General features: G+C 40.7%; 2 protein-coding genes across 2 annotated transcripts in view; one reads left to right on the top strand and one right to left on the bottom strand.

Annotated features, from left to right (window-relative positions):
* LOC145410539 (putative carbonic anhydrase 3) overlaps positions 1–9,123 on the top strand; it is a 42,610-nt gene extending 33,487 nt beyond the window's left edge. Inside the window, exons 2-8 of the mRNA XM_080280683.1 lie at positions 1,052–1,209; positions 4,909–5,070; positions 5,846–5,984; positions 6,877–7,016; positions 7,356–7,513; positions 8,097–8,219; positions 9,100–9,123. Of these exons, the coding sequence (XP_080136809.1) occupies positions 1,052–1,209; positions 4,909–5,070; positions 5,846–5,984; positions 6,877–7,016; positions 7,356–7,513; positions 8,097–8,219; positions 9,100–9,123 (904 nt within the window). The remainder of the gene's footprint in view (positions 1–1,051; positions 1,210–4,908; positions 5,071–5,845; positions 5,985–6,876; positions 7,017–7,355; positions 7,514–8,096; positions 8,220–9,099) is intronic.
* LOC145396489 (glutamate receptor 1-like) overlaps positions 1–15,363 on the bottom strand; it is a 584,166-nt gene that overhangs the window by 510,254 nt on the left and 58,549 nt on the right. The gene's annotated exons all lie outside the window — the stretch shown is intronic.

Raw genomic sequence — 15,363 nt, 5'->3', positions numbered from 1 at the left:
ATATATAAAACACTGTTCTCCTTTGCACTGACGGTACGGTGCCAGTACCATCCATCATCCTGGATTCACCTGCTGGTAACATCAGCTGGGGTCGAAGTACGAGACCTCACTCCTGTCAGTAGGTTAGAGTAGATCCCTGCACAGTTATTATAGGCATTTTTGAATTCACATTAAGCTACAAGAGAAAAAAATCTAGAAAGAATGATCCGGCGGTGTAGGACCAGGCTGTGGTAGACCCTCAGGGTGGTGGCGTGTATTCATATTGCTGGTGTTTCTGTCTACACGCACCGCTCACATCGATCAGCATGAGTGGCACACTAGACGGTGCACTGAACTCTGTACACCATACTATAACTTGGCTAAAATTCATTATATACATTAATGACCCCTCATAAGAGTCAATAGGCATGAATCCTAAACCTTTTCTCTTTCCACTGGGTCTTCCCTGAATTCAGCTCAGTGCCACTGTATTGTACAATACCTAAGGCACATATGTCTCGTACCAAGTGTACAGTATTCAAGACACACTTGCATCACACCAGGTGATACCATCATAAACCATCAACATAAATTTTCTCATACAGGGAAGTTCAGTGACGCCCGAAACAGCTATATGCTACAAAAGTTGTGTGAGTGGAGCTGAGGTGCCGGGTCTGTTTGACATAATTTTTCTAGCTACGCTCGCAGAATTCTCCTTTGTGCCACAAGTTTTCCTATTGACTGAGAAGCTTTTACAATATTAAGGACTGTAATTTTGTCAGCGAAGGCTACATGCAACTTTCAATAATGAAATTCTAATATTTTTTTTTTCCTTGTGCTGGGTCATAATTTCCTTTAGGATTTGTTTCCCTACACCGGGGAATAACAAAAAAGGGAATCAGGTATTATTGACAGGTATGTCTAAGTTCAACACCATTACCAGCGTCTCTCTCATAGTGGATGCGGAGAGCTCCACTATCGGTACCCTACGATTAGAAAGAAACATGTCATAAATCAAATGCCTAGTTCATTGTGTCTCCCCGTGTTCACTCCTGTTCTTACCTACCCGCAGGTGTGATTGCTATCCAGCCCGACACCCACAGTACAACATGAGGCTCATACTACTCATCGGCATCACCACACTCTATCTCGCATTACCACCACCTGCTCAGTCTGCTCTGGTGCAGCACTATGAATCTGCTCCACTCAAGTCAAACATAATTTATAAACGTAAGCGACATTATGACTAATTTCACTGATATTATCCAGTGCTTTCGAAGGTTGACTGAATTTCCAGAACTGAACAGCTTTTCGGATCATGAAGTGTGATTTGATTTTTTCATCTTATGGTAGCCTATGCTCTCTTTTGTGTTACTGAATGAGCTTGCCTCTGATACGAAGTACATGACAGCCTATCGAATAATTACATCGAATGAGGATTAGTAGAGTTGGATTTTTTTTCATAGTTGTCTAGAAGATTCGTGTCGTTTGTTTGTGCAACAGAATATTTAACCGATATAGCCTATTCATTACTTATTTATTTATTTATTTTTGTAACGCTAGGCTACCAGTATATCATGCCTGTGTTAGTGCTTTTCATATTCCGTCTCTGGGCCATTATTTTGCGCTTCTATTCTACCGCAGTGACAGAGATGAGATGCAAAACTGTGACTTCTTTGATGTCTGGGATACTGAGGACGTTCTCTGAAGCAAGTAAAATGTCAGCGAGCACGGCTGCATTTTTGTTTGGTTCTGCACTTCCCTAAAATAATAAATGTCTAGAATGCTGATATTTTTACGGGCCCTTCAAATTTATTTCAGTGTTACTATACTCTTTTTACCTAAACTTGGTCCAGATTTTCCTCATTTTGCAGCTTATTCCACATAGGTCAGCAGGTGGAAAAGATAATACTACGGCTCCGCATACTTTCCATTGCGCATCTTCGTGATTAACATCATATTTAAGTGTTAATCTATTGTTACAACTCAGCATTCAAAATGGAGAGAAGGAAATTTTAGGCCAGGTTACAGTAAAGTACTACAGAGCTCCAAGTTCCAGTTTCAGCCCGTTACTGGTGTTCATTTTATGACTAAGCAGTGACGCAAAGATAATGTGATGATAATGTGGGTATTTTGCAAATGATCCGTGTTTGGGGTTAGTAACGGTGGTGGTGTTTGTATGTACGGTATACATACTACAGTAGCAACTTGGAGGTGGCAATCATCTGCATCGTCAGTACCATCATAATTATCAACCATTATCATCATCATCATCATCATCATCAAAAGCAGCAGCAATAGCTACTGAATATATGACAGATCAGTGCCATATTTTACATAGTTTAAAATAATTCTGATGCAGTCTGTAAGGTATAGAATATATATCCTAATCACATCAATCCGCGAACTTTCTTCTTTCTTTTTACTGCCAGATAATAATATTATATGCGGTTTTTGAGGGACCCCTTTGGATTGAAGGGGTTGGGAGTAGCCTAATATCTAATCCCTTATAACAAGATTAACACATTTTACAGCATCAGAATGTAATCAATGCTCAACGCGGAGATGAACCATGTAAAGGATTTTCCATACTATGATCCGTCTTTGACTTAACTTTTAGAACGTTAATAAATGTTTCCTTATTTTTCAGATAACAAATGATGTTGGCTGTGTAGTTTCATTTCAGTATAGGCCTAACTATATTCAATAGAGAAACGGTAATTGTTGCTTTACTTTTTGTTTTTAAATGTGTCTAGGCTTCACAGCCTACTCCCAAGGCCCATTAGTCCTCCTACATACCATACACCTCCACATGTCACCACTTCGGTCTTAACACTCACCGTCCATATTGAATACATGCTAGGGTTGTCTCATACAGGACTGGTGTACTGGTATTAGCGGGGTTATTTTTATGACATGTCGGCGGGTCTTCAGGTAGATCAGTAAAGTCTGCTTTTGCAAAATTCAAATCCCCAAGCTGTTCCCTGCCCCAGCGGGGATAAGAACCTGGGTCCGGTAGGACTGCAGGCAACCTCTCTACCGTTTCAGTTACCGCCTCACTTGATAAGGTTGATTGAAAATGTTTGTAGAATTCATTTTAGACAATTACCACTTCAGATATGAAATCACAGCATAGCAGAAGGCATCTATGATTCCAAAGTAATAACAGAAATCGCTTATCTGGTACTGATATCTTGGTTCTGAAAACCTTGATCACCCAAGATAAGCTTATTCTGCAGAACACGCTCGGGATCGTTGGATAAAGTTTTTGGCCTGTTTCTTAATTAAAATTTAAGAAGTTGCAGAGGACAAAGGACTTCATCTGTGGGTAAATTGTTTTAGAACAGAAATAAATTTGTGTTTATTTTCAAACCACATGATTGATTGTTGCGCATCTGTAACCACCTAAGATCATATTGAACTGTGTTCGGTATATCATGGTGGTGGGTTGGATATATGAGTACAGCAATTTCATTAATGGATTACTTTCATGCTAAAAAAATATATATATATATATATATTCTCGCGACCTCGCATCACAAGACTATGTCAATCCTCCGAGAAAAACTACTGATGGTCCCTCTTGTCTCCCACCCACAGGTGACGATGATGACGATGATGATGATGATGACGATGAGGAGGAGGGGGGTTCAAATGAATTCCACTGGAGCTACGAAGGTCACACCGGTAAGTAACAAAGTATGTGTTAAGAACTACCCAAAGCAAACACTTGGGAACAAATATGAACAAAAGACTGGTTGAAATTGTTTTAACGAATTGACCAAAGGCAACAAACAGCCGGAAGCCAGCAATGAACTTAAAGCTAGGACAATACTAGGGGTTGTCCAGGTTGTACTGCGTGTGAGATAGCAGTATAGGTGACTGACTGACGACTGAGATACTGACTTACGCTGGACATGGAGATATTATGTTTGACTTGCTATCACTGATGAGAGACAGTGAGGGTACCCTGTTTTTCCTGTAACACAGCTTTCTTGGAAAACTTTCAGAAAATTGGTCAGAGTCATCTGCAAAGATAAAAAAAAAAAAAAAAAAAAAGTTAATACAGAAAACAAGTACAAAATTCACGAGTTACACATTCTACGAGAGTTATGCGCCACGTCTGATACAGTCTAGTTCTTAGAAATATTCCAGCATTTAAATATGGAAAGCTTTCCTTAAGTCAATAGATGGTTATGAAGACACTTTCACAGCTACAGCAGCACCGCGTCCTAAGCCACATGCCCGATATTGTGGGTCTGGGCCTGGGGAAGTATTGACAATCGTGAATGGGCAATCTGGATCGTACGCACATCCAGAGAGTGGGTGGCTGTCCCACTTACATTCCCTCGTGGAGGACACGTGGAAATAAGATAGTCCACGCCTGCATCATCCCGGCTGAACAAATAAATTTATAGATCATTCATAGGGAGAAAAGAGCAAAGAGGGTTCCAGGGGAGGAGACGAGAGTCGGTTAATGGGGATGAAGTGAGGTTTATGTTTAGATTTTTATTTTTTAGCCGCATACTGGAGTGCGCGAATAAACAGGAATGCTCGTGGAGGCATACAAGTGGTGGTGTTTCAAGATTAAACTTCTGGATGAGAGACTCTGGCATTACACAAACTTTGTAATTATGTTCCCTGTTACGGGGTTCAAAAGCAAGGATAAGAAGTATGATGTGAAAGCACTGTGTCGACCTAACTTGATCTCTTGTGCAAGTAGGGATCCTGAATTAATTTTACATGACCTGAAAGACATGATGCAGCTTATGGGAAAAATTTTTCATAATGGGTTATTCTTGTCGACTCGCCTGTTCCAACTCTCATGACCCCTGTTTTCCTTCCTTCCTTCTCTCTCTCTCTCTCTCTCTCTCTCTCTCTCTCTCTCTCTCTCTTTCTCACATATTGACCTACAGTATCACCCTTCAGGTCCGCGGTATTGGGCAAAGCATTACCCCTTTTGCGGATATCAGCGCCAGTCTCCTATTGATCTCTACAACGGGAATAGGGTGACGACATGGAATCCCTTCCAGTTCTTCAACTACAACGTTATGCCAACATCAGTCAAAGTCACGAATAATGGACACTCAGGTACGCTTATACTTTTACTCTAACCTGGTCTAAAACTGGCATCTCTCGTCTCCATCTTGAATGACGAGTTGCAAAAACTTATCATCATTGAAATACGATGCTAGTCACCAAAATGTGCTATGGAAAGGACGTACTGCAGAGGCGTATAAAACCTACGTGAAATAAGCTGTAAAAGGACGAAAATCTGGGTCAGGTTAATGTAAAAAGGATATAGTTCCTTCATGGAGTTGTGAAATCCTGTGAGGTGTCCTAGGTTATTCTTTACGGCTAACTTTTATACTCTGAAGACATGGTCAGTTTGTTTTCATCTGACAATGATCTCGAATTCGGTTTTGCTCCGTTGATGGCCAAGTGTAGCCTCATAAAATGGTTGATTTGACCAGTGACCAAGAAGGCTCATCGCTACCTCATGAGTAAGGCCTATCGCACTTCATGCAACCACAGCATAGTGTTTGTGTGTATGGTCCAGCTCCGTCAGATGAAAACATAGTGACTGCAATAACACTTCCTCGGCCAATTTTGCTAGTGACCGTAGCACGACCGCTGTTCTCAGCCTCTCACTTGGTTCTTACGTACGCTAACGTAATATAATCAGGAAATGCTGACACGCAGATTACTATCCACATTTTTATCAGCAAGGATAATAACTCACACTAGTAGGTTTGGGGGGCCAGATTTTAGAGCTAATCGATTAGTAAACTGACAGAGATTCCTCAATAAACCTCCCAAGCTGATTATTGGGATTTACCTAAAACAGCTATTTCTTTACTGGCAGCCATGATCACAGTGGACATGCCGATCAGACCCTATGTGAGTGGCGGGAATCTCAACGGCGAATATGAGTTCGCGCAGCTTCATTTCCACTGGGGTTCCAATAACCCCGTTGGCTCGGAGCATCTCATCCGACACAACAGGTAAGTTGGGAGGTAGACGGTGATTAGGGTGGAGTATGGCGGTGGGAGACATGGTTTGCGGCGGTCAGGATACAGTTTTGCGGCAGTTTGGGTGGAATATGGCGGTGGTTGGGATGGAGTATGGAGAAAGGCAGTGGTTAAGGTGGAGTATGGCAGTGGTTAAGGTGAAGTATGGCAGTATTTAGGGTGGAGTATGGTAATGGATAGGATGGAGTAAGGAAGAGTTAAGAAAGAAGGGGTAAGGAAGTAGTAAAAGTGTGATCATGTCAGAGTCGGAGTTAGGTTGTTGTTAGGCAATAAAGTGCCTCAAGCAGGAGAGGATGAAGGATGACAGGCAAGAAGTGAAACATGAAGGCAGAGCTTAGACCACACTGAGAGGGCTTGGTATGGTGGATGGTAGACAGGGTTGAGTCAGTGAGCCATGGTTAGCTCGCTCCCATGATGGAAACAAAGGGATGAGGCAGAGTGATAACGGAGGCAGAAGATTAAATATGATGACAGCAGGAAAAATGAAGGAAACCACGGGACGAAACACTGTCATATATAGAGGAGGACACTGATTAAGTATGCTGACATGAGGAGAAATGAATGAAATAAGGGGAAGAGGCAGTATGATAGAGGGGGCGAAAGATTTGCATGTGATGGCAGGGTGAGATAAACACACACACACACACACACAAAGGGGTGAGATAGTATGACAGAATAAGCAGAAGATCAATATGACGACCGGAGAAGAAGGTTCCGCTTGCGGAATATTAGTTGGTTCGTCTCAAATGGATATGAAATTTAATGGCCTGAAGTAGCATTAGAGAGAGAGAGAGAGAGAGAGATTATAATATTGCATGCCCTCTCCTCTTAGGTACCCGTGCGAGGTCCACCTGGTGCATTACAGGAAGGTTTACAACGACACAGCAACGGCCGTTTTGTACGAGGACGGTCTGGCGGTACTCGGGGTCATGTTTACCATCACAGCACAAGACAACCCAGCAATCGCAGGACTTATAACGGGGCTTGCCAACATCACGCTGCCAGGTGATACTTTGTGCTGTTTTGTTTATCACGGAACTCGATGCTTTGTGTGACTTAAACCTCTAACTGTACTTGTCGCAATCCAATACAGAACTGGTGGGTTTTGTTTCGTGTATCACGTAAGATATTTCTGCTTAGATTTACTGCTAACTTCTTTACTATTGTTTCTTAATACAAACATCTTCGTCGGGTGGCTGCACTACATCCAATTCATATCATGAGAGAGAGAGAGAGAGAGAGAGAGAGAGAGAGAGAAAGAGAGAGAGAGAGTTACATGCTTTCGTTATTTCCGTGAAGATATGGGCAAACACAATTCCTTGACATTCGTTCCTTTACCATCAGGTCAAGAGGTCGCCATTCAGCCCATCCCGCTGTCAACCTTCCTACCCAATAACAGGAAGAAGTTCTACCGCTACCTAGGCTCTCTGACCACACCGCCCTGCAACGAGGTGGTAGTGTGGACGGTCTTCCATGACAAACTAGACGTATCGGCCGAACAGGTGAGGAGATAAGAGCAAATATATTCTCCTATACTCTTTTAACTTTAACTTACCCTAAAATTGTCATCTCTCCAGCCTGGCTGCTTAGCTGTAACAATAGAGTAACTTTCGTGCAGCATTATCTGTTGTGCTTACTGAACTATGTGAAATACTGTAAGCTGCAAAAAGTCTAAAATGTGGGCCAAGTGATGGTAAAACGAGTATAATGACAATTTACACATCCTCTTACTCTCCATTTTCTATTTTCTTTTGTGCCGTCATTCTTGATCGAGCATTTAGTTCCTTCAGTACAATGAAGTCGTTTCTCTTTTATCCATGCTGCCACAAAACGTCTGTACTCGGCTAAGGAATGGCTCTTGAAACTGGAGATGTCAGATATAGCCTTCATTAATCCTTTCAGTACAAGAGGTCTTCCTAGGTAGCAAGAAAAAATAAGACATCATCACAATAAAGGGGTCAGACGCCTTTGTGCTTCATTCAGGATTTTAAAAACTTTGAATGGTCTTTTTTATTTTCAACGGCCGTATAAAATAGTCTGTGGTTAGCAAGACTAACACTGTGAAGTGTGGCTATACCCCTACAGATGGCACAGTTCCGCACCTTGAAGGAAGCCAACGGAGATGCCCTGGTTGACAACTACCGTCCTGCTCAGTCTCTCGGTAGCCGCCAGGTGAGTTCTTTTTCCGATGTGAGTTCTTTTTCCCAGGTGAGTTCTTTTTCCAGGATGAGGTATTCTTCCCAGGTGAGTTCTCTTTCCTACTTTTTCCAAGGTGATTTCTTTTCCCAGGTAAGTCCTTGTTCCCAGGTGAGCTCTTTTTCACATGTGCGGTTCACTCAAGTTACGCGTTTAAAAGCAGGCTTCAAGTTTCGAAGAACGTGGCATTGCTCTGTTTGTTTATATCCGACTGGATTTACCTCTTCAAAGGAGAAATAGTATGGAATAAGGAAGCTAGAAAATTTATGAACAAGGTTCTTGGATTTCAAGAAACTGCTTGAAACACGAAGCTTACCTATAAAACTGCCTGAAAGTTGAAACTTACCTGTAAACGTGGAACTGAATGGGGAATGTCCAGTATTTTGGAGCCGGATTCGTAAACTTATTTACGACTGATTCCATGTTGTAACTTAGATCTGTTTTTATACGAAGAACTGGATACAAGAGAATATTCTGAACCCTCCTTTACTAGCTTATGTCTCCTGCAGAGAAAGAATATATATATATATATATATATATATATATATATATATATATATATATATATATATATATAATCTTACGACAATTCTCCGTCGTAACTATATTTATTCTTATTATCTTTATTTGTTTTATTTATTTATTTATTTTACTGGAGGAAGAAGAAGAGGCATTAGAAGACTGTACTCGTCTTGCCTTTACCTTCCTACAAAAACAGTTTATGGTTACGACAGGGAATCTACCATAAGTATATTCAGGAATGTCGCACATGGACTGTTGATTTTCTTTTTTAAATTGGTAACATTAATTAATTCTGTGCCGGTAAAGCTATAACATAATCTAATATTATGTTATTGATCATACTGTCTAATACCTATAATTCCTGTTGCAGCTTTACTTCGCCGACTTGGACTAGTATGCCGAACTGGTCATATCGTTCAGAAGATTCAAGATCACTATCAGCACCAGCTTACTTCATCAGCAGTGTCCTTCCTCTACTTTCTTATACTTTCTGTAGCGGAGATATTTCCTAAAGGTAGTAGCTTGATGAGGCTGTTTTACAATTGTGTGTTAAGCCAAAATTAAATTTTAAGCTAAAGGTTACCGTAGTCCAATAAACCAATATTCTTTTCTAACAGCATTTTATTTGCATAATGCTTCTGGTCATCTCCGTCTCTAGTGTCTTCAACTAGTCACTACCTGTCTGCTAAGAACTGCAGCAAAATATAATGTAAACACACACACACACACACACACACACACACACACACACACACATATATATATATATATATATATATATATATATATATATATATATATATATATATATATATATATATGAAACATTAGTTTCTCACTTTAAACTCTTGTATTTCTTACTTTACAATGTGTTTACTACAGTATTTGTGTATTGCTGCTTCTTCCAGAGGGTACTGTAGTAAGGTAGCCAAACTGGTATTTTTCGTGTGCAACTGTGTGTTGAAATGATATTGATTTTATTATGTAATCGCAAATGTTTCCCTCACCGTTTTCAACAAACCATTTATCACTGTTGAAAACGTAACCCCAACGACTGCTTCTTGTGTTGCAGTTGTTGCTTAGTTATCAGTCTTTGCTTGATGTTTGCACTAGATTACAGGAAGTAACAAGACAGTCAGACAAATCCTACTACCTGTGTTACAGTGCTTTCGACACCTCTTAAGGATCTGTCACTAATCTCTGTTAAAACAAAACAAAAAAAGTTAGAGATCATTCAGTATAGTGATGTCTTTATTCTATTTTTTTCTGTTGCCAGACGATTTCAGTCAACTCACTGAACTGTAGGGATTAGATATGACCTACATTTACCCCTTCAGTACCAGGGGCATTTCCTAAGTTTAAAAAGGCGTCTGGAGACAGCAAGAATAAAATAAAATAATTACATCACGGGATTCAAGGGGATGATATTTGTTGAGTGTTACATCAGTTTTTCCATTTGTGTGAAGGAGTTTCGAGTGTTCCTTTTGGTTTCCTGTATAAACTGTGTGAACCTTACACGATTTTTTTAATGCTACTGTTGGAATACTGTGGATGTGACCAGGTGGTGAGAGAGGGCAACGCGATCCACTACGTCATCAAACTCCTGCAGAGAGAGAGAGAGAGAGGGGAGGGGGATGTTTGCGTTATGAGCCATGAACCTGCCAGGCAGACTGTTACACTGGAGAGAGAGAGAGAGAGAGAGAGAGAGAGAGAGAGAGAGAGAGAGAGAGAGAGAGAGAGAGAGATGCTTGAGTTATGGGCTACGAACCTACCAAGCAGAGTTACACGGGAGACAGATTATGGAGTTAAAACAATGTAGGGTGATGGAATCAGCGTAATTATTGTGTGCTATAATATGCGACGCATACTTTAATATAAGAAAAAAATTAACATCCCAATACGTTATGAGTGGGTCCACAGTTTTTCTCCTCGTACATAATTTGCCCCAGGATTACATTTAGTCGGTACTATCGCTATAAGTGTCAACAGGATTATATTTACGGGTATGGCAGTTTTGGTTGCAGCCCGATTACAGGATAACACATATACAGGCCTACGGGCAACAACCCAATTCCAAAGCTAGAAACGAAAATCTGAAAACATAAACTTTGTCTTCGTTTAGTGTGGCTGTATTAAATACAAGTGGATGTAATATTTCATGATAATGTTTCAAAGGCCGAGTGAAGTGAGCAGGTGGAATGCGAAATGAGCCCAACTAACCACATATCTTGAAGGGGAGCCAAGAGTCTTCACGTTCCGGTGCCGCCCACAGGGTCAGATTTTCAATGATCATGCTTTAAGTCATTTTATATGCGTGATCGAAATTATAGTAACTGTATTGAATAGGTAGTTGTCTGATCCTATTTTATCTTATATATTTGATTTGATTTGGTGTAATATCTTGATGTTTACATTTTGGATGCTTATTCTATTACAAAATTCCTTGTGAACTATGTCTTTCATAACCTTTTACCTCACACATTATCAGTTTTGAAGTCTTCTGTGGCAGACAAAAAGGAGATTAATTTTTCAGATGCTCGCGACAAACTAATAAGAGAAGAAAATATATGCTGTGCTCTCGTGTCCAGAGCACACGTAATAGGCCAAGGGACGGGTAGCACTGAGGCACGAGGGATGACGACTGGGAAGGGGAAAAGAACAAAGCCAAGCTGTAAAAAATACTGGGAGAGAAAGGAAGGTGGAATTAAATTTAGGAAGAGGCATAAATGGAAGAGGAGGATAGTCATTTTATTAGTAGAGAGCAATAAAAACGGAACGGAGGAAAAGTATGAGGTTGAATTAAGTAAAATGATGAACAACATTTTGAAAGAAGATCAAATTCAAAGAGCAGGATTCCCATTTGAACAGTACAGAGCAATGTTAAGGAAAAGGAGGGGAGAGTATGAAGGTGAAAGGAAGGTATGGTTGCTAAGGACTGAAACTAGAAAGAGCAATGAGAAAAATGGAGAAAAAAGTGTATTAGACTGAAATTAAGGAGCAGAATTTGCACTGGATTAACCTCGTCGAATTCCATTAGCAAACCTCGTATACTGTTAAGATTTTTCTGTTGATCATCCATGAATGCACCTGATACTTCCATTCCTAACACCACCCTCCTTGCCTCCCGTCCTGCCTAACACTACCTTACTTCATCTATGTCCTGTCTAACACCATCTTGCCTCACCTCTTCTCTGCCTAACATCACAATACCTCCCACCTACACTTTCTAACTCCACCTTGCCTCACCCCTGCCCTGCCTAAAACCACCTTACTTCATCCCTGTCCTGTTTAACACCATCATGCCCCACGACTGCCCTGCCTAACATCACCATGCCTTCCTGCTACACTTTCTAACACCACTCTGGCCCACCCATGCCCTACCAAACACCACCCTTTTTCGCCCTTGTCCTGCCCACCACCACCTTACTTAACCCATGTTCTGCCTAACACTACTCTGCTACCCTGTCTCACCCCTACCTTGCCAAGCGTTAGCCTGCCATACTGTGGTCTTCTCTCACGCCACTGGGTCCCACTCCCTCCCTGCCTAACATCACTATATCCTACTCTTTCTCTAACGCCTCCCTGCCTCCTTCTACCCTCATTTCTTGGCGTTATCTCACTTTTGCTTTATTTCAACCTTCATCCTGTCTTACATTTTTCCTGACTCATTCTCCATACTTACTCACGTCTGCCCTGCCTCACTCCTACTAATTCTCTTCAACGATGCCTCGCACTTTCAATCTGCAACCATTAGCGCATGTGATTCTTCGTCAGATCTGGTCATATATACCTGTACTTACAGAGTGATGTCTATAATAAATCGCAAGAACACTTACTTATGGATTAGAGAACAAGATAAGGTTTCAAGATGCATCCCTCTAAGATGCTTGGATATATTGGGTGAAGGTACAAAACTTGTTCAATAGTACGAATGGTGAGGGAGGAAAAAACAAGTGAATGGCAAGAAAAGCAGTTGAAACCCAGTGGAGGAATAGCAGAAAAACGCGAAAAATCCTATAAAATCAAGTGTGATTCAGCGATCATTTTTGGTTATTAAGTATGTGCAAAAATGAAGCACCCTGATGTGACATTAATGTGGACTGTCATGTGAAGACATGTGCACGAGTACATCGATTGCATTTACTCCATTGTGCACATAAGTTAATCGACGAATGATTATAAAAAAATAACATGTATTTTCGAAGTGAAGTTTTAATAACAAACTTTTCAGATCACTAAATACAATTTAACAAAATCACACAGCTGACCTGGATGGGGAACAAATTAATATATTTTGTTCTAATTCTCCCAGCAAGGTAACAGTGTGTTTTAGGCCGTATTTTAGTTGGCAGGAGAGGCTTCGTAACACCCGATTTACTTTGCACAGTGCCCAGTAGCATTGTCTTGTTCGGAGAATATATTATGTTAATATCCACATAGTTTACATTACCTGTATCCAAAATAAATCGATGAGGAGGAGGTGTTACAAAATATTTCAGAGCCACTTAAAGAATGACAGTTTATCCGAAGAGACAAAAATATGTAAAGTCAAAAGTGTGTGTGTTTGGGGGAAGGGGATAAAGGAATCTGGAGAGAGGTATTGGGAATATAACTACCGGTTTGGGGGATGTATGTGCGATGGGTGCAAAAATGAAAGAGAGAGAGAGAGAGAGAGAGAGAGAGAGAGGGAGAGAGAGAGAGAGAGAGAGAGAGAGAGAGAGAGAGAGACAGACAGACAGACAGACAGACAGACAGACAGACAGGAAAAGGAAGTAAATTAACCCATGCGGGCTGCGTGAAAATATAATGTGTGTGTGTGTGTGTGTGTGTGTGTGTGTGTGTGTGTGTGTGTGTGTGTGTGTGTGTGTGTGTGTGTGTGTGTGTGTGTGTGTGTGTGTGTGTGTGTGTGTGTGTGTAATTTAACACAATTGATACACTTCACACATATTCCTCTTCTTGTAACAGCTGTGTTTCTTAGCTGGAACGATTACCACCATCTAGTTATTTTAATTGGATATAAATACGAAAAACGTTATGCCATTATATCTGCATAATGAGACTTAATATTATAGAAAGCAAGAGTTGGAAATGATCAAAAGCAGCCCTAAATAACCCCACTTAGCCGCTAAAGTGCCTCAGTATGGTGATCATTGTGTATAATGATTACGTTTACTAGGGTTCATATTATGGGGTGAAAATCATTATCAAGGAACTGATTCGCCTGGGTGAAAACACACACACACACACACACACACACACACACACACACACACACACACACACACACACACACACACACACACCTCGTATTGTGTACTCTATACATGCAGAAGTGTAACCTATATAATAAGACTGGTGATAGGTCACACCTTCTGCACCAGATGCAACAGTTAACATTATAATGCAGTGGTGACTCAAACTGATTCCACAAAGGACCCTATCCTCTCAGGAAGACAAATTGTGCTGAGACGGTGGAAATGTCTCTCTTACTAACCCTATCTTGGCACCTTCCTCCTTCTGACCCTCTACGGATCGCCAGTACCAGAGCAGAGCCTGAATATGCAGTGTCCCAGAAATAACCAAAGTAAACAATTACTAAAATTTCAAATTCGCCTTTGTTCTAGAAGCATATAAAGCGAAATTAGAATGCACTGAAAAATGTGTGTACAGAACTGTCTTTACGTGACAACACGATTTTTATTAATATATTTAATATTACTGGGTTTTACAGCATTTGATTTTTCACAATACACTCGATCCACCAACCCACACCAACCCAGGACATCAGACCCCCCTATCTAGCACTTCTTTTTTCGTCTCATTACATCTGCGTGTATACCACCATATCACACCTACACCCATATCACATCACATTTACACCTAAAGTATATCACCACAACACACCTACACTCATATCATCACATCACACCTACGCCCATGCTTCCACATCACATAATATACAAGATCACTTACTTATGAAAAAGAGATCAATATAATATTTCAAGATACATCCCTTCAAGATGTTTGGATGTAATGGTGAAGAACTAGGTCAAGATGTTTGGATACTCGTATATTGGTGAAGAACTACAAAACTCGTGAAACAGTAAATAAAGTGAGGGAGGGGAAAAATTCTTCCAGTGAATGGCAGGAAAGCAGTTGAGACAGTAAAGGATGTCGTAAATCTCGGAAAATACCTTATAATCAGGTGTATTTGAACGATCACTCTTGGTTAGTTAGTATAATTATATGCTTGAATGCAGCACCTGATTTGACATTAATGTGCGCTAAGTCATGTAAAGACGCGTGTACATTACTCCACTGTGCACAAAAATGAACCGACGAGTCATTATAAGAAACTACATGTATTTTCGACTCGAAACTCTGATGATAAGAAACCTTCCAGATCATGAACTGTAACAAGACAACACAGCTGAACTGGGTGAGGAGCAAATTAACATACTTTGTTCTATTTCTCCTCCCGAGGTAAGAGAGAGCTTTGGGTTGTATTATAGCTAGCATGGGAGGCTCCGTAACACCTCTCCGAAAGGAATTTACTCCGCGTATTGCACAGCAACACCGTCTTCCTGATTATTTACATCGTTTTAATATCGACACAGTTTCCATCCATAAATAC

The sequence above is a fragment of the Coenobita brevimanus genome, chromosome 1, assembly GCF_032717465.1.
Source record: "Coenobita brevimanus isolate Jiangsu-jjx chromosome 1, ASM3271746v2, whole genome shotgun sequence".
Lineage (NCBI taxonomy): Eukaryota > Metazoa > Arthropoda > Malacostraca > Decapoda > Coenobitidae > Coenobita > Coenobita brevimanus.
Note: the sequence above shows the minus strand (reverse complement) of the source record. Positions and strands in the feature narration are given on the sequence as shown.